The following is a 19,932-nucleotide window of genomic DNA, read 5'->3' as shown; positions in this document are numbered from 1 at the left end:
TATTCTGGGATAAGGGAGTCCTTATTTTTCTTGCATTGGGCCCTGGATTTGATCTTCATCACTGAATAAAGTAGAAAGTGGTGGTTGGTGTGTCTAACTCTAACAATGGGGAGATGGAAATAGGAAGATGAATAGTTTAGGGTCATCAGCTATACAACTCAAGGCCAGCCCGGGCTACATGAGACCCTATCTTAACAATCAGCAGTTTTGGTGCTGGAGGGATGGCTCAGTGGTTTAGAGTATTTGTTACTTTAGCAGAGGACCAGGTTTGGTTCCCAATACCCCCACATGGTGGTTCACCTTGATTTTTCTGACTTCTGGAGGTTAGGCAAGCAGAGGTGGGTAGATTTCAATTCCAGGACTACACAATCTGTCTCAAAAAAAAAAAAAAAAAAAAAACAAAGATATATAACAAAACCCAATAGTAGTTATATAAATAAATACTGAGGAAAATTTACAAATAGCTTTCCCCCCCCCAAAAGATTTTATTTTGCTGGGCGTGGTGGCATGTACCCTTATTCCCAGCACTGGTAAGGGAGAGATGTCCTGAGTTCCAGGACAGCTTAGTATACACAGTGAAACACTGTCTTAAGCTTATGTGGCATGCATATGTGTATACATGTGTGGAGGTCAGAGGACAACTTTGTGCATTCAGTTCTCTACCCCATTGTCACGTGGATTCCAGGGATTGTATTTTGGCAATTAGATTTTCATTGGAAGCATTTGACTACTGAGCCATTTCACCAGCCTGCAAATGTTTTTGGTTGTGGTGGGGGTTGAACACAGTCCTCAAGTGTGCTAAGTGTATATTGTATTGACTAATAACTTAGTCACCAGGTTTAGTTAAAGATAAGTGAGGAAAAGAATATTGGAAAAATTAAGGATAATGTACTTATAAAATATTTAAGACAATTAAATGCTGAGTGAACATTTCATTTTTTGTGGGAAGGGGCAAGATTGGAAAAGTCAGCAAAAGCTAAAATTTATAGTAGCTCCCAGAAAATGCCTTCCAGGTTAGCCTATTTACTTTTGTCTTTGGTATTTGGAAGTACTTTAGAAAATGACAGGCATTTGTTGCAGTCTAGTCAAAAAGAAACTAGCATACTAAACATTCAAACCCATCTTAAAAAGATACAAATCTTGGACCATTAAGATGGCTCAGCAAATAAAGATGTTTACTACCAAGCCTGACAACCCAAGTTCAATCCCTGGGATCTACATAAGGAAAGAAGATAACTGACTCCTGAAAGTTGTTCTCTGATACTGGTCCCCTGTCCCTCAAGAATGCTCTGGTGTATGTTCACACACATGTACACAATAAATAAAAAAACTTAAAAAGAGAAAGCTCCAATCCTGATCTTATTTTGAAGTTGGGAGAAGAACAGATGGGTGGAGCAGGTCCCAGGTAATACAGGGGTGGTTAGTGCAGAGGTGTGGTTAGTGCAGGTGTGGTTAGTCCAGAGGTGTGGTTAGTGCAGGTGTGATTAGTGCAGAAGTGTGGCAATGACAGCACATGGATGTAAAAGACAAGGCAGGAAACCTTTGTCCTGTTTTTATACCACAGAAAAGCTATACTAAAAACAGTGTTGGGTAATCCCAGTACTAGGGTTGCTGAAGATAGGAGAGTTATACATAACCAATGTCTTTGGTATTGTATTGTGTGGCAAATAGACAAATTCTCTTCTTTTAGTGAGTAGAGGGTTTGTATACATCAGTTTGAGATAGCATGATTAGTGCACTACAAGAGAAGTTTGCCCGAGGCCCCACAGACAGACACGACCTAAGTAAGATGCTTAAGGGTCTAACAAAACAGGTGGCAAGCTGGTACTTGAAAAATTAGTAGTTAATACTTAATATTTTTCTCCCTGACTGCTGAAGAGCATATTCTTTGCTTTTATGTCTTCTAAAATACTATACTTCGCACCTTGCAACATTTTGTTATTAGCACTGCTTTGATTATGCTGGGAATGCCAGGTCTGTGAGGATACCCATTTCACACATCTTCCATTTGGAAATCATTGCATCTGATAATAAATGGTTGACTGCATATTTTGTAGGTTTTTCTTATTCCTTGTGTACCAGATGTTTCTAATCTGTGGCTGAGGATAGCTATGAATGTGACCCAACACAAAATAATAGTTACTTAAACACATGGGTATAAACTCTATTGAACAGTTTTCAGGTGTAAAATCTTTGGATGACAATGTCTATGGTAGAATGTCTAAAGGCTGGACACACTGTAACCTATTGTTTTCTCCCTCCCGTGTTGTTTAACTAAGGAATATTTGCCAGAACATTTAAAAAATGTCTGGGGGTCAGTAAGACAGTAGGCCTGGTGAATTTGAACACATACATTTTTTAAAAAATAATGTTCCTTTTACATTTAAAAATTTGGGCTGGAGAGATGGCTCAGAGGTTAAGAGCACTAGCAGCTTTTCCAGAGGTCCTGAGTTCCCAGCAACTACATGGTGGCTCACAGACATCTGTAGTGGGATCTGCTGCCCTCTCCTGGTATGTGCAGATAGAGCACTCAAAAAAAGAAAACAATTACAATAGGCGGGTACAATTTCTCTGACAGTAACTTTTATTAGCTGTAAAGAACCTAGTATCCATAGTCTCTTGCTCATTTAAGGTTACTTCACAATAATAGTAAAATTTGAGAAACACTGCATAAGAAAACTCATAAGAAAAAATACATGCTAAATTAATATGTTTTATAATTCCTGATAAAGAATTTTCACTGGAGATACAAAATTACAGGGACTTTTGTTAATTTTAGGACATGTTTAATGATAGATACATGTAAGTATACTGTGATTTATAGTTTATTTCAACAATGTTTCAAACTTATTTACCTTTTGTTTATTGACCTTGTGGAAGAGCACACAATCCAAATGCAACTCAGAATGGTGATTTTACACTTCCATTTTAAAAACTACTGTAGTAATTTATACAATTAAGAACAAGATAAAAATCAGATCAAGTAATGGCTTATTTGATTTTAGCATAATTGAGAAAGTAACATCAAAAGGTTCATGAAAAAGGTAATACACATTTAAAAATAAACATTTTGGTTTTTTGCTTACAATTTTACTTTTTTATGATTAATACAGACAATATGGTTAACATCTCTTTTTACTTTTGTCTATAAAAATAAAATCTTTAACATTTCTAAGTTACTTTTTCCAATAAAGATACTATTACCATTTTAAATGGCAGGAAGTAACTGATTTAAAGTCAGTGGCACAAATTACATACAGGATGATGTAAGAAATACAGTGTTAGTAAGGAATTAAGAATACAGTACAGTACTGGCTGTATATAAGAGGTAGAATTCTTAATCACAGTCTTACAGAAAAGATGCAGAAGACTAAGTGTACTGTGCTTAATCAATTAGGGAACCTCCAGCTGGCTTCTCTTGTATGTAAAATGGAAAAAGGGGCTTTTTTTAGTAATGGTCTCATTGACCTTTGTTCTCCATGTGCTATAGAAGCTTTGCTTAGAATACTGGAGCATTTTCTTGGTCAGTTACTGATCATAAATGGCATTCATCTCATGTTTTGAAAAGCCTCTGAATAGGGAAAAATAAATTTCTAGTCTTCCCCCAAGGGCCCTATCTCTATACAATTCTAAAGCATAAATTGTAAATGAAGTGAGTATTTCTCTGGGTACCGTATTTGTTTTGTATGTGTGTGTGTGCAGGGTAGTGTAAGATCATTATCGCTCACTAAGAATTATGGCAATATAATAGACATAAATGGAATATATATATATATATATGTGTGTGTGTGTGTGTGTGTGTGTGTGTGTGTGTGTGTGTGTATTTTATTGGATTATTTCTAATTGACAATGTATTGGCTTTTATAGCCTTGGGTGTTTATAATCCTTCAAAGTCAGTAAGTAATTATAGGTAATTTTGTGAAAGTTATAATAAAAACCATAAATCTTATGGTAGGATGTATATTTTATAAAATCTACTTGAACATTCAAAACAATAACTAGAAGATAAAAACTATGAGAAATACAAATTACCCTCCTCTATTTTCTATTAGAATTGGGGTGGCAAGAAGAGCCCATCTAATTCCAGATGTCATGGTTCTATTTGGGTGAACTTTTTGTATTTGGTATTCTCAAGTTTATCTCAGCTCTTTCCTATGGTTCTGATGCTTTTGAGAACTTAGGAGCTATTTATTTATTCTAAGGTCAGATCTATTCACCAGTATGTCCCTCACATTGTATTATCAAAACCAATAGCTATTGGCCAGGTGGTGATAGCACACACCTTTAATCCCAGCACTAGGGAGGCAGAGGTAGGCAGATCTCTGAGTTTGAGGCCAGCCTGGTCTACAGAGTGAGTTCCAGGACAGCCAGGGCTACACAGATAAACTCTGTCTGGAAACAAAAAAAAAAAAAAAAAAAAAAAAAAAAAAAAAAAACCCAAAGAAAACCAAAACCAATAACTGTAAAAACCAATAAAACACTTTTGATGGGTAATATGAAAATACATTCGTTTAACCTCAAATTTAATCTTAGCTAATGTCTAATCAGAATGCATCCTATTCATAAACATTAACTTTCCTTTATATATCTTCACCTAAGAAAACCTTTGTAATGTCAAATAGAAAGACACTGCCTAATTTTTATGAGGAAAGAATGTCTTTCCATTTTTAATTATCAAAATGTCAGCTTTTGGAAATGTAGACTAAGTATATAAAAACTAGTACTTTTGGATATGTTTCATTCACATTATATTTGGTTATAAAAATCTTAAAAATAGCTGGGGCAGTGGTGGTATATGTCTTTCATCTCAGCACTTGGGAGGCAGAGGCAGGAGGATCTGTGAGTTTGAAACCAGCCTGGTCTACAAAGCTAGTTTCAGGACAGCCAGGCCTACACAGAGAAACCCTGCCTTGAAAAAAAAAGAAAAATCTTAAAAAATATAATTTCAGTGGTATACTTACTTATATTTACTTTTTTGGAAAGATGTAATAGAGAAAAAAATGATCTATTTAGTTCATGATTATATAATTCTCAAATGATTTCTAACCTAAGTTTGTACCTGCTACATATACAGAGAAAGCTCTGGGTAAAAAGCAAAGTGGTGATGTGTTTAAGTATATTGCTCATTCATGTAATTCATATATATTTGAGAAATATTTTGAACTTAGGAAAATAGGTAACATGGCTTCAATTAAGTCTAAATTTAGTATGATATTCTGTTATGCACTTAAGTGTATAACAGAATATACAGAATATATAACAGAATATAACAGAATATATTGACCCTGTTATACACTTAAGTGTATAACAGGGTCAATAAAGTTATCTGGACATAAAATAAGGATTTTCCTCTTATATTACATATCTTACACTTATTTTCTGAAAATGTTATGGAAAAGACTAGTAATGATCTTGACTGTAACAATGTATTAGAATGTTCTGCCTCTTTTGTTTTTTTCTTCAAAGTTAGGTAATCTGTATTGGAGTTTTAAGTTCTACTTTTCCTCTTATCTTCAAATAGACTTTTCAGCATATAAACCTGAATAGCTGACACCATTACCATGACCATCAAATTAACCACAGACCAGAAGTTGACTCTATCAAAGTTGCTTTCTTGTATGTTTCGATCACGAGCTTCAAATGCTCTAAGCAGTGTTTGTATGTGGCCACTTTTGCTTAGTCTGGACTTGATGCTGTTGATGGATTCCTGGAGATAAACATAGTAATTTTACTATTAAAAATACTAAAAACAAGTTCCTCTAATAATATGATTTTAAAATCAAAATAACTTTTTAAATTGTATGAGAATACAATTCAATTAAAGGGCAGGTGTGACTTGTACCACCTGGAGATCCTCCATGAGGCTTTAAAATAGTAATGATAAATTTAAATTTATTTAACAGAGGAATAAAGATACTATGAATTGAAAAGACAAGATCAAAGTATTTGAATAGCACAGCACTAGGACTTTTATATATTATATATATTATCTCATAGTTCTGACAACCATAAAACATTTTTTTTTTAATCAAAATTTTTAAGAGACCAACTTATTATATTTTTAGTTGTTTGGCAATTTTTGTCTAATGCATTGTGTCTATAATATTTTACTGTTTGAATGTTTGTTATGTCTTTCAGGGAGGTCCAACACACATTATAACCGATGTAAGAGTTTGGAGTGATATAAGAGGTATGAGCCATGAAATCAGCAAAGCTTGCACTGAAAAGAGTCCCAGAGCCTTCAAAAGGGCTCAGCCCTGTCAGCACTTTTAGGATTCTAGCCTGTGAAATTCACTTCAGGTTTGTGGCCTCTGGAACTATGAGAAAATAAGTTCACTTTGTCTTTCATTTTTTTAAAATTGCACAGTTTCTATAAAAGTATTTTTAGGATAGCATTCATTTGAGATAAGGGATTTGAAAAACCAATAAAAAGATAGACATAAGCTAAAATTGAGATTTGAAATGATATAAAAATGTGGCAAAAACAGTTTTTGGAAAATATAGCTAGGAATGCTTAGTTCAATTCCTGTTGTACAATGAAATCTCTGGCTGTTCAAATGTCATTACTTATTATGAAGACCGCACTAACCAGGATGTCCTCGAGTTTCATCTCCAGCACATCTGTGTCAGTAATATATTTTTTCCAGTCTTCTTGTTCTTGAGCCTCTTCTCCCATGTTATCCAGGATCAATTCAAAAAAAATTACCTTCTCAGAAATGGTGCTGAATGTGTTATCAAAGCAGAACATGTAGTCACCAACTTCAGTCTCTATGCTACATGAAAACAAGGGCACAGTTTTAGCACTTGGTACTTCCAGCCTGACAATGACAATATATGCAAACACTTGCAAGTTGTACATACTTGGAATTTACTTGGTCAATTATATTCAATTATTTTAATATTTTTTATTTTTTGGGGGGTGGTTCAAGACAGGGTTTCTCTGTAACAGTCCTGGCTGTCCTGGAACCCCCTTTGTACACCTGGCTGGCCTTAAGTCAGAGATCCCTATGCCTCAGCCTCCCTAGTCCTGGGAATAAAGGTGTGTGCTACCAATTCCCTGCTTAATCTAATTTTCTTTTGGTGGGAGAAAAGAATAGGATTCAAAGATGAAATATATGATAAATCATAATAAGCTTGTTTAGTTTTCAAAGACAGTGACAGTTGGAACTGGACAGATAGCTCAGTGGCTAAGAACCACACAGGTGGTTTATACCCAACTCTTAAGTCTCAAGGGATCTGACATCCTTTTCTGACCTTGACAGATCACATAGACACATACAACATTTTATTTTAAATCAGTAATTATACAAAGGGTTTTCTGTCCGAATTCTGACACATTAAATGTATTCTTAAAATATAAGTTTACAAAGATAAGGGAAGAGGTCTGAAACCAATAATTGGAACTTTACTCTGTGAAATTACCTGCCTGTATTGAATAATTGCCATTCACATCTAAATCCCAGAATTTAGGAGGTGGAGGATTGCTGTGACTTTGAGGCTAGTCTATGATACAATGTGAGTCTCTTGTCTCAAAACCTTTTTTGAGACACGGTATTACTATGTAGTCCTGGCTGTCTTAGAACTTGATTATGTAGAATAGGGTGGCCTTGAATTTACAGAAATCACCCTGCCTTTGCCTCCTGAGTATTGAAATTAAAGGTGTATGCTCTAACCTCCCTTCCTCCCTCCCCCACAAAAGAAATCCCACTACCTTCGAAATTATTGATTTGGCCAGAGTTTATTTAGTGGAGTGGTTCTTTCTTCCTTTTTTTTTTTTTTCTTCCTGAGACAGGGTTTCTCTGTGTAGCTTTGGAGCCTGTCCTGGAACGCTATTCTGTGAGAATTCTAGATTCAGGTAAAAATTTTCTTTATAGTCCTTTTTATTGAGCCAGAGAGAAATTATAAATTGCAATGAATATATATAAATAAATAAAACCTGAGGAAATTGCTCCATACAAGAGATGATTTTCTTTAGTGAGAAATTCTAATTTAGTGAGAAAGTTTTCAACTTAGATGAACCTTTCTGGATACATTTACACTGCCTGCCACTCAATTTTCAATTTCTCAAGAGAGGCTTCGGTTGGTATTCGGTTGGGGGGCTTAAGCAGGGGGGGATGGGAGTCAGAGCTGCTTTTTTTGTTACTCAGCATCAGATTTATTTTTACATACATCTGATACTTTAATCTTTATTAAACTGGATAATCAATATTATATAATTATGCTTGACAGAGGCGGGATCTTCAGTGATGGGTATGGTGGTCCTGGGAGGCAGAGGTGGGCAAGTTTGACCAGCATGACCTACACAAAGAGCTCCAGGACAGCCAAGGACACACAGAGAGACCCTATCTCAAAAAACAAACAAAGCAAGCCTAAAACTGCTAGGGGATACAGCTCAGTGATAGAGCCTTTGACCAGGACTATTCGTGTATAATGTCAGGTTTTACTGCTGTACCTCTTTCTAATCATTACTGTGAGGGTACAGTGAAACTACTGTCCATTCCATGAATAAAAGAGTAAAGTTTATTCCAATTGTCAAGGCTGTGTGTGTGTGTAGTCTTGCCAGTTACAAGGTATATGTTGTGGTAGGAGGTAGAAGAGTTAATTTTGATCTGCTGGAGGCTTGCTTGAATTAAAAGGGAACTAGATACCCTTTAGAAGATAGTTAGCTGTATTGGTGGTGGAGCAGATAAGGGAAGTAATGACTTTTCTTGACAAATAGAAATCTACTTTACAAGGTTTCTAAGGAATGCTGATTTTAAGTAGCAGTCCTACTATTTACCTGGTCAGAGTACAACCTGAATTTAGCCTAGATGATGCCAACCCATGACATTGTCAACTTGGGACTGCAAGGGGGGAGGGGGACACTTTGGATCTAATAGCTACCATCTGCATTTTCTTACCAACTCAGTTTTTATGCTTATTACCATGTAATGACTACTGATCTGATTCACTCCCCCCCCCCTTAACACTAGAAAAATCACACAAGTCAAACTCTATTTTAGTTTTTGTATAAGGCTTAAAAATGATTTTACCATGAATACAACCTATGGTAATCATGTTTTATGTCAATCTCTTATCTTTTTCCAATTTATTTTTCATTGAGCATTTTGGATTGTTTTACATTATAAATTAGTGAATACTCATTACACTCTTAATAACTTAGCCACTTCTTTCATATATTGTATCTCCTTTAACCCTTATTACACTGGAAGTTGTGGTAATTGGCCTTTTCTAGATAAAATGAAGTTCAAATAGAGTACGATGAGCATAGTCTGTTATGGGACAAGATGAAGTTTGGTTGGCCTTCATGTAAATATGTGACTCAAACAAACAATCAACTTACGTGTGAACACCATCTGTTTTTCTTTGCTCAAAAACTAAGGTTTTGCCATCTGGTGAGGCAAGATGGAAATCAATATCTAATTCTGCTCCATCTAAAACCTATAGGAGAGAAAAAAATACATATTACAAACTCTGAAAATAGAAACGTCTATAAAGTAAACCATGTGATATAAAGGCTTTTTAAAAGATTCTATGTATGTATGTATGTATGTATGTATGTATGTATGTATGTATGTATGTATGTATCTGGCACAGGGTTTCTTTATGTTGCCCTGGCTGCCTTGGAACTCCCTCTGTAAACCAGGGCCTGCCTCTGCTGCTCTCAGTTCTGGGATTATGCCACCATGTCCTGTCTTTAAAAGATGTGCAAGTGGAGGCCAGAGGTTGACATCCTCTATTGTGCTCCAACTTTCTTTTTGAGACAGGGTCTCATTACATATAGCCCAGGCTTTGAACTTGTCACCCTTCTCCCTTAGCTTCCTGAGCATTTAGAATTACCAGCATATGTTACCATTCCTAGCTTTCAAGGACAGTTTTTATTAATAAAAATTATTTTCCCATCCAATTTCTTTCACCAACTCCATAATAGGTTTCCCTGCATCTGATTTTGCTTCCATTAAATCTGCTTTTCACACTCCATCCATCAATCTGCTTAAATCTTATGTGTTTGCCAGGCAGTGGTAGTGTGTTGTGGGATATCTGTACACTGTGAAGATGTATTGCTGGGATTGGTGTAATAAAAAGCTGAATGCCCAATAGCTAGGCAAGAGAGGTAGGAGGGACTTCCAGGCAGAGAAAGATCTCTAGGAAGAAGAAAGGCAGGGTGGGAAGTATGGAGATGAGATAACACCATGTGGCAGAATGTAGATTAGTATAAATGGGTTAATTTAAGGTGTAAGAGCTAGTGGGACAAGCCTATGCTAAAGCTGAGCTCTTATAGTTAATAAATCTGTGTTGTTATTTGTGAGCTGGTGGCCCAAAGAAAAATCAAGCCTTTAACTCCAGCACTTGGGAAACAGAGGCAGGTGGATCACTGGGAGTTTGAGGCCAGGCTAGTTTACAGATCTAGTTCAAAGACAGCCAAAGGTGTTGCACAGTGAAACCCTGTCTCTAAAAACCAAAAAGAAATAAAAAAAAATCTTATGTGTCAATGAAAAAAATAAGAGAAATGCTATTTATCATGAAGTACATTATAGCCCCTTCTATGTTGCCTAGCCATTTTGTCTATTTCCTATTTTGCTACTTCTGCCTTCAGACTTTACAGTTTTCAAAACTAATAAAAACTTAGTACTTACAGTGGACCTCTGAACACTCAAATATACATCCTAAAATTAAGTCTACTCAGTTTTCCCCTTTTCTGAAACTGTCTTCATTTCTTGCATTCTTACCTCATTTTCAGATTTAATTTTATTTTCTTCAACAGCCCTATTCTCTGAAAACCAATAAATGACTATTTTTAACTATATGTAATCATACTTTATTCACATTACCTACTTGGGAGCCTGAGGGGGACTGCTGTGAAGTTCTGAGGCTAGCCTGGGCTAATTATTGAGTTCAATGCCATGGGATACATAGTGAAACCCTGTCTCAAAATACAGAACCACCGACAGGCCAGCAACCAATCCAAATAAACCCCCCCCCCCCCAAAAAAAAAAAAAAAAAAAAAAAAAGCCCAAACCCTCAAACTCAAAGCTTGCCTATGAACCCTAAACCCTAAAATTCCTGAACAAGGATTCTCTTTTCATTTGTTCCTCCTTCCGGCAAAATATCTTGCACACATTAACTGTTCAGTAAATGCTTAACTTTTGCCTATACATGGAAATCAATATTAAGCTCAGTTTTGCTTAGGTTTTAGATACTATGATTTTAGATACCTCCTGTAAACTATAATCCTAGTTTTTTCCATATAAAAGTTCTACATTAAGTTTTTAAAAAGGCACGTGTCCACCTGAGTGTGTGTTTGTGTGCCACGTGCATTCTTTAACTTTTGAGCCTTCACTACATAAGCTTTATTCTGCTCTATTACCTAATGGCATTTGGAACTTAATTTGAAAAATAAAGCCCCAAAGATAAAACTGCATCAACATATATTTTGATGCATTGCTGTCTGGAAACACAGACATTTGCCAGGTGGAACTTGTATGTTTTTCTTAAAATACATAAATTAAGACACTTCTTTCTACTGACATATTCTGCTGATACTAAAAAGAAAACAGCGACATGGGAAGAATGCTGACAAAGTTCAATGAAAAAAGGGTCTGAAAGTTTTAATATACTATTATCCTATTTGATTTGAAAGCAATAGATATACAACTGGGACGGAGATATACCACTAAATACTCCTTTCAACACATTTCAAAAAATCTGACTTAGAGATGCTCACATGGTCACAATTCAAATTCCTTAACTGAATCGTGACGATTTTATAGTATTGGAATTTGGTTAAAGTAGTGAGGAGTGAGGGTGATTCAAACAAGTGTCATCATTCCGTCAAAAAAAAAAAAAAAAAAAAAAAAACACGTGTATCAGCCCCATAATGTGAATTATCAGAATTGTAGTATACTAGTTAGGAAAGCTATGGGTGAATTAAGAAACAAAGACTGACGCCACCGACGTCACCAGTGCTGGCCTTTTTCCGACCAGAGAAAAGGGAAGAGTGAGGGTGTCAATTAATTTTAGGACTGGACAAACTTGGGAGCTCCAGGCACCCAAGAGTCTCGCTCGCCGCGTGCGCCTACTCACGGAAGCAGGCCAGCTTCCCAGGCGCCCCTCCTGCTCCACCTCGCCCGTCGTCCGCAAGTCTTGCAAGCTGGCGGGAGGCGAGGATGCGGGGCAGCCGGGCTCAAGGGGGGGGGGCAGCTCCCCCCGCACTTACCTGGTACTCGATCTCCAACGAGGCCTTGGGCGGCATAGGCTGGTAGAAGCACTCCTTCTGGCCTGCCGGGAGCGTGAAGGTGAAGTCGCTGTCCAAAGAGGGCCTGAAGCTGGCCGCCCCCCGCAGCAGCACCGCAGGCAGAGCGGCCAGGAAGAGCATTGGGAACGGCAGCCAGATCCGGCCGCCCATTCCTGTCGGAGCGTTTAGGGGCGTGTGGGGAACTGGTACCTCCCCTCTGAAGCCCCGAGTCCAGGGAACTTTCGGCCGCCGCGGCTCACGCAGTCTTCCAAGGGGAAGCGCTGTCCTCCACTGCGATGGGTGAGGGCGGGGCTGCCGTTCCCTTTCTGCACCCTGCTGGGTTTCGGATCCCGGCTTCACACCGGACTTGTAGGTTTTGGCTTCCCTTACATACACACCAATGAGCAATGATGAGCACTGGCGGCGGTAATGATGGGAAATGTAGTCCACTATGAACTGGACTTGTAGGTTTTGGCGTCTTCCTTCACATACACACCAATGAACACCAGCGGCGGTAATGATGGGAAATGTAGTCCAGTACGAATGCGTCGTGCGGCCCATCCGCACATCCAGCCTCATTTCCCGGCACGCTCTGCTCTGCGCTCCGGCATCGCATTTGCGGAGCCTGCGTGGGGGCGGGGTTTGTGGCCCGGGAGGCGCGTCCCAACGGCTCCCGCGGCGGTTCGAACTTAGCGCCTCCGAGGTTCGCTGGTTCTTCTCCTCCAGTGTTAGAGGCTTCCATGTCGTGTCCTGCGCGAGTGTCCTAGGCTTCCTAGCGTGGGTGCGCCGCCGCCTGTGGTCGCTAACTCCAGCTGCGACCTGGGTGGTGAGCAGACGCCTCCCGATTGGGAACGGGCTTTCTTTCTCTTGGGGTGTTCGACGCTCTCTCGGCCCGGCCCTGGCGCCGCATATGCTGCTCTGAGGTCGTTTGTTTTATCGCAGAGGAGGATGCCAAATGTTCTGCCCCCTCCAGGCAGATGGAGCACCTCTTATAGCAGATTGAGTATTCTTGAGATAAAGTACTGTATAAAAACCATGTGCTCTTTCCCAAGCGTAAAAACCTGACCCATTCGGGGAGTTCTTGTCCTTCACTTGATGAGTGTGAGGGTGTACAGCTAGGACGCATTTTTCATCTATCTATCTATCTATCTATCTATCTATCTATCTATCTATCTATCTATCTATCTATCTATTTTCAGTAGGCTTGAAGATCTGGTTGTGAGGGCCATAGGTAAAATGTGCCCTTCCAGGTACATGCGACCCCCAGAAAAATGAGGATGTTTCAATATTTCAATATTAGACATAGTCATTGCTGCTTCAGATGGGTTAGATAGTGTTATATGGTGTTGAGCAGCATTTTTTTTTTTTTTTGTCTAAAATTTCTATCTTTTTCTCCATCATTATCCTATGTGAAGTTCGAGATGCTGTTGAATAGATGTGGAGTAGAATGGAGACCTGAGTCGCTAACTGACTGGGAAAGTCTTCGAACTTAAGCAGAAGCAAGTTTGTGAAAACAAAACCCGGAAGAGGGTAGAAACATTTTATTTACAAGACATCTCCTTAATTTTCAGTCCAGCTTTTTCCAATAAGGTGAGAGGTTTTATTAATCGATCCCACTCCTGCGAAATGTTGAGTAGGGAATAGCTATACTATTTTACTTGAATGGGGGTGGGAGAAGGCAGGTTATTCATCTATCCATTCAAAGTAATGAGTTTTCCTAAATACATTATTTTTTTTTACATTATACTTTTTTATAAATTATTTATTTTATATACATTGGTGCTTTGCCTGCAAGTATGTCTGGAAGAGGAATTGAACCCCGGTCATCTTGAAGAGCAAACAGTGCTCTTAACCCCTGAGCCAGCTCTCCAGCCCCACGATACTCTCTTGCCCATAATACATGGGAATTACATTTGTAGCACAAATTTTAAGAAGGGCAATGAAAGAGACACTAAAATGAAGAAGATTAAGTGAAATATGAAAGGTGAAATTGTAAAACTATTCAGGAAGATCTGTAGCAGAACTAGAAATTCTGATGCTTTTGATTTTATTTTAACAATTAAAATAATAAAATATCCTCTGCTGTGACTTTAAAAATACTAATTTTACTCTATGTGTGTGGGTGTTTGGGATCCTCTGAAACTGGAGTTAATAGACTGGTGTGAGCCACCATGTGGGTGCTGACAATAGCAGTAAAAAGCCCTAGAAAGCAATTAATACCCTTAAATTCTGAGCCATGGCAATAGCTGTATCATGATTTTTCTCTTTTAGTTAATTAACCCTACAGTGGCTTGCTCACCAGTTGATATAATGGAAGGTTCTTCCCATGTAGTTCAATGACTTGAATTGCTAAATGTCTTTCTTGTTTTGTATGTTTTTGAGAGAATGTCTTAGTATGTAGACCCAGCTGGCCTTGAGCTCACCTGCCTCTACTTCCCAAGTGCTAGGTTTAAAGGACTAGTAACCATATCCAGCCTCAAAATGTCATTTTGATATGTGATTTTGACTTGTGAATGTGAGTATATTTAAATTTTACTACCACTGTGAATGGGAAGAGATAAGTATCCTGTAATTCCAGCTTTTAAGACAATATGGAAGATTGTAGTGGTAACATCTTATCAGATACCCAGGGCTTGTAAGGTGATTATTAAATTCTAACTCCTCATATTTAAGTTAATTAGAAAAGTATACCAAGCACTTTCACAGTTTCTTCTTTTCTTAAATTTTACTGCTGTGACTTATACACAAAATTTTGACTGATACTACAGAATCTTCAGGCATAGTATAAAAAATTTATTTCTTTCTTTGTTAGGAAATGGAATATAGTTCATCAGACTATTATAATAAAGACAACGACAATGAGGAAGAAAGTTTGCTTGCAAATGTTGCTTCATTAAGACATGAACTGAAAGTAACAGAATGGAGTTTGCAGAATCTGGGGGAAGAGTTATCCAGGCAAGAAAATAAAATCACATGTATAAATTAAAGTATTAATTTATAAACATAAAGTGACTAGATCTTATATGTTGTGTTTAATATGCCTCTGGTCTACGATATAACTTTGTATACTTTTTAATATAATTCAGTTTGTGAAATGGAAATATTAACAAACATTTACATATTAAGACATCTTGCTTGGCAGTGGTGGTAATGTTTTTACTTCAGCACTTGGGAGGCAGAAGCAGGTGGATCAGAGTTCAAGGCCAGCCTGGTCTTCAAAGTGAGTTCCAGGACAGCCAGAAATACACAGAGAAGAAACCCCATTTTGAAAAACTAACCCCCTCCCTCCAAAACCCCAAACAACTTTAATGTATCAGGAATCAGTATGAAATATATATTCAGAATTTTATTAATCTTTCATGATTGTAGCTGCTTTTTTTTCTCTCTTTACTGAAGTAAAATGATTCAGGAAATACATAGATTGCTAATATAAACTAAATATGATTTATGGAAATTATATTGGAAATACAGTGTTGTAGCTATAGATATAATTTCTGATTACTATATGTGGAAAATTGTGGTTTAAAAGAACTATGTCAGACTGAAATGGAACTTTTCTTTTCTCTGTAGTGTTAGTCCAAGTGAAAATTCTGATTATGTCTGCAATCCTTCAAGATCTGAAAGGTTTATTTTGGAAGAGCTTACTCAACCTAGCCACCTGGGACATTTAAATTACCCACCTTATAAGAAAGTTTGTAAAACATCTGGTAGTACTGATTTTCAAAAGAAGCAAAGAGAGAAGGTTATTGTTTTTTATACCTGACTATTTAAAATAGTTTTTCTTTACGTGCCATATTCATGTTCTCTGTAGTCTTTTACTACAGTGTTTGAGATTAGAATATAATTGTTCTTTTTAAGTATTATTGTGTGTGTATGAGTGTTTTGCCTGCAATTATGTCATGGAGGTTAGAAGTGGGTGTTGGATCCCTGGAAACCAGATTAGAGATGGTAACTTCCAGTAGTGATTCCAGGTCCTTGAGAAGAGCAACCAGTGTTTTTAATTGCTCAGCCATCTTCCGTGTTCCATAATTGTTCCTTTTATATCCTAACTTTTCATGCAATGAAAACTCCATAGTTAAGAGGAAAACTATGAATTTTTTCATTGTATTATAGAGAAATTGCCAGTTTATATTATTTAAATAGGGAAGTATAAAATATGTTAGTTTTTGTATAAAGAGAAAAGACAAGTGAGTAATTATTTATATATCTGGAGTCATTAGAAAACTAAATTATAAAATTACAGTAAGAAGCCAGGCATGGTGGTGGCTCATGTGTATAATCCTAGCACTTGGAAGACTAAGGTCGGAGAATTGCTATGAGTTCCAGGTCAGTAAGGCCTGAAACTTTGTATCAAACAAACCAATAAAAAGGCTGAGGATATAGCTCAGTTGGTAGAGAGTTTCTTAGTAACCATGGGCCTTGGGTTTGATTTTGAGCACCTCATAAATTGGGCATGATGACTTTGTTCAATAAACCTAACATTCGGAAGGTAGAGGCAGAAGGATTAGAAGTTCACAGTCATTCTTGTAGATATGAGGAGTTTGAGGTCAGCCTGCATTAGAGAACCTATCTCAAAAAAGTTAATAGGTAAAACAGCTACTAAAGATGGCAGGATGTGGTTTTGTTTTGTTTTTGTTTTAATTTTGGTTTTTCAAGACAGAGTTTCTCTGTATTGCTTTGGAACCTGTCCTGGAACTAGCTCTGTAGACCAGGCTGGACTCGAACTCACAGAGATCCACCTGCCTCTGCCTCTCAAGTGCTGGGACAAAAGATGTGTGCCACCGACGACAGGCTGGCAGGATGTGTTTTTGTATGCCTTTTATGTAGCCTGACTTTGTAGTCTGTAGATAATATGTTTCTCAAAATTTTGGAAATAACAAAGTGTATTATAAGATATATTTAATAGCATAGTAAAATTACATGCATAAGTTAAAGGATATTTTGTTTCATTGTTGGTTGGGGAATGTATTCCTTCCCCACAGTTACACAGGGTAACTGTAAATATCTTTAGGTGCAGAAATACAAAGAGTTCTATCATATTTATACTCAGGAGTGTGTTGTTGACTAATCAAATAATACACCAGTTTTATAAAGTATACCACTCTTTTGCCAGTTTATACTTAGTTTATACAAGTTGAAAAGAATGTTGTCTTACTTTTATTTTGTCAGTACTCACTAATGCTCATTTTCCTAATCTAGTCAATTTTAATGGCAATTATTGCCATTTTTATTAATTATGTATAAACATCAAAGAATTTAATATACATTATTCTTTTCTTTATTATTTTCAGGTGTCTTTTTCATCTGCTTCTGTGGATCAAGAGATTAAAAGCCTTCGAGAGAAACTTAATAAGCTTAGGCAACAGAATGCTTGTTTGGTCACACAGAACCATTCTTTAATGACTAAAATAGAATCTGTCCACTTTGAATTGACACAGTCAAAAGCAAAAGTATGTCTCTTGACATGTTAATAGAATATCTGTAATATTTTATGATTTTATAATTGGAAAATATTTATATTGCCTATATAGTAGGTAGAAAAATTTTATGTTATTTAAATATTGACAAGGAATAAAGTCATTATTGTATCTGAAGATAATTTAGGATAATTTTTAATTTTTTCATTTAGATAAATCAATTTTTTTTAAGGTATGAGTGCTCTGTCTTCATGTATGTCTACATGTCAGAAGCAGGCATTAGATCTCATTACAGATTATTGTGAGCCACCATATGGTTGCTGAGACTTGAACTCAGGTCCTCTGCAAGAGCAGCCAGTACTCTTAACCACTGAGCCATCTCTCTAGCCCAAATCAACTTATTAAAATTGTTAGGAACTTAGAAAATAGAAAAAAAAAAGGGGACTGTTGAGATGGCTTAGTGGTTAAGGACACTTGTTGCTCTTACAGAGAACCTATGTTTAGTTCCCAGTATGTTCATGGAATCTAACACTGTAACTCCACTTTCAGAGAATCTGGTGCCACCTTTTGGCTTTCATGGGCACTCTGCTCATGTGCACAGACATATATTTAGCAAAACATGCACACACAAGAGTTTTCTTTTTCTTTTTTCTTATCTTTTTTTTTTTTTTTTTTTTTTTTTTTTTTTATGAAGAAAAGGTAAGCCAGGTGGTAGTGCTGTACTCCTTTAATCCCAGTACTCAGGAGACAGAGATAATGGATCTCTTGAGTTTGGGGCCAGCCTGGTCTATAGACTGAGTTCCAGAGCATCCAGGGCTACAGAGAGAAACCCTGTCTCAAAAAAACAAAGAAGGAAAAAAAAATTGCCCCCCCCATCCCTGGCCTAAGAAGAAAAGGTAAAGGTAAATCTATTAGGACTAAGATGCAGAATTGCTTGATTTACATGAAAGACTATGTGGTTAAATGATACATTATGTTTACAGTACATGGAAATTGAAGGAGAAGAAATCAGATATTCAGAGTCATTCTCAGTTATCTGTCAGTCTCAAAGTCAGCCTATGCTACATGTTAACTACTATTTTTAGTGGCAGAAAAGCACTGTGAATCTGGATGTAAAAGCTCACATCTGTGATCGCAGCACTGAGCCATGAGGGTCCACCATTAGTTTCCAGGTAGTCTGGTCTACTTAGGAAGTTCCAGATCGTTGTGGTCAGTTTCAAAAAGCCAAAACAACTACCAGAAATCATTATGGAGCTATATACATATAAAAATCTCAGTGGTTTTTGTTTGTTTGTTTTGTTTTTAAACTTTGGTTTTTGAGGTAGGATATTATATATCCCAGTCTGTCCTTAACTCACCATAGTTAAAAATGACCTTGGACCTTCTTCCTTCACCTCCCAAGGGCTAGGATTACAGGCAAGTACTACTGTATCTGGTTTTTGAGGTGCTCAAGACAGCTCAGAGTCCCCTGAATACTAGGCAAGAGCTCTACAAACTGAGCTAAGTCCTTTGTCCTTTTTTTGTTTGTGTTATTATGATTTGTGTGTGTGTGTGTGAGAGAGACTTTATGTAGCCTGTACTGGTCTTGAATTTGGTGACCTTGAACTGATTCTCCTGCTTTTTACTTCTCAAGTACTAGAATTACAGGAATATGCCATCACGCCAGCTCCTGAGTTTTCCTTTTTGCAAAATCTACTCATGCCTCGTGTGTGTGTGTGTGTGTGTGTGTGTGTGTATTCATGTGGATATATGTTTAACTAGTCCTTTATTACTTACATTGAATACATGGAAACCTTACACCAGTAGAGTGTCCTGCTAGTTTTTCTTATATCTTTTTGTATGATAATGGAACTGTCTTCCCTTTCTCTTATTTTTCCTATTAAATGTGAAGTCACTTGTGTTTGTTCTCAGATCTTCAGAATTTGTTGTTCTGTATAAGTCAAAGTGGTCTTTTTCACATTACTTGATTTTTTTTTTTCCAGGATATATTTTCAGTATTTTTTATACTTCCATTGACTCTTTTAGCTGTCACTTTTTTCTTCCCTTTGTGAAGCTCTTTGTTCTGCTTGCTTTGTGTTTTATAACATCCAGATGCAGTATAAGATATAATAATTGTTTTGTATTTGCTGTGCTTGTTAAAAGCTTCTTTAGAAAGATGATAGTGCTTTGATTATTCATATTTAAGAGAAAGATATTTAAAAGTTAATTGGAAGTTGTCCATGTTTGGGCAAAGTCTGTTCATTTGTGAATGATGATTTATAGAAATGGTTGTTTTCTAAG

At 37.0% G+C, this 19,932-nt stretch overlaps 3 protein-coding genes across 4 annotated transcripts in view; 2 read left to right on the top strand and 1 right to left on the bottom strand.

Annotated features, from left to right (window-relative positions):
- The window catches only part of Mtf2 (metal response element binding transcription factor 2), a 52,283-nt gene extending 45,931 nt beyond the window's left edge, over positions 1-6,352 (top strand). Inside the window, exon 15 of the mRNA XM_051198015.1 lies at positions 6,139-6,352. Within this exon, the coding sequence (XP_051053972.1) occupies positions 6,139-6,160 (22 nt within the window). The 3' untranslated portion in view covers positions 6,161-6,352. The remainder of the gene's footprint in view (positions 1-6,138) is intronic.
- Positions 5,267-12,453, bottom strand: Tmed5 (transmembrane p24 trafficking protein 5). Its single transcript, XM_051198016.1, has 4 exons — positions 12,218-12,453; positions 9,344-9,441; positions 6,590-6,773; positions 5,267-5,707 (listed from the first exon to the last, which is right to left on the bottom strand). Exons 1-4 carry the CDS (start codon positions 12,404-12,406, stop codon positions 5,489-5,491), a joined length of 690 nt encoding a protein of 229 aa, XP_051053973.1. The 5' UTR covers positions 12,407-12,453; the 3' UTR covers positions 5,267-5,488.
- A 1,702-nt stretch (positions 12,454-14,155) lies between these two features.
- The window catches only part of Ccdc18 (coiled-coil domain containing 18), a 91,413-nt gene continuing 85,636 nt past the window's right edge, over positions 14,156-19,932 (top strand). Inside the window, exons 1-4 of one of the 2 annotated variants that reach the window (XM_051198028.1) lie at positions 14,156-14,227; positions 15,048-15,190; positions 15,806-15,977; positions 17,527-17,685. In XM_051198028.1, the coding sequence (XP_051053985.1) occupies positions 14,213-14,227; positions 15,048-15,190; positions 15,806-15,977; positions 17,527-17,685 (489 nt within the window). In that variant the 5' untranslated portion in view covers positions 14,156-14,212. Of the gene's footprint in view, positions 14,228-15,047; positions 15,191-15,805; positions 15,978-17,526; positions 17,686-19,932 lie in introns of those variants that run through there. The other variant, XM_051198025.1, reaches the window with a different exon arrangement.

The sequence above is a fragment of the Phodopus roborovskii genome, unplaced genomic scaffold (assembly GCF_943737965.1).
Source record: "Phodopus roborovskii unplaced genomic scaffold, PHOROB, whole genome shotgun sequence".
Lineage (NCBI taxonomy): Eukaryota > Metazoa > Chordata > Mammalia > Rodentia > Cricetidae > Phodopus > Phodopus roborovskii.
The sequence above is the reverse complement of the archived record's forward strand: the minus strand, read 5'-3'. Positions and strand labels throughout refer to the sequence as shown.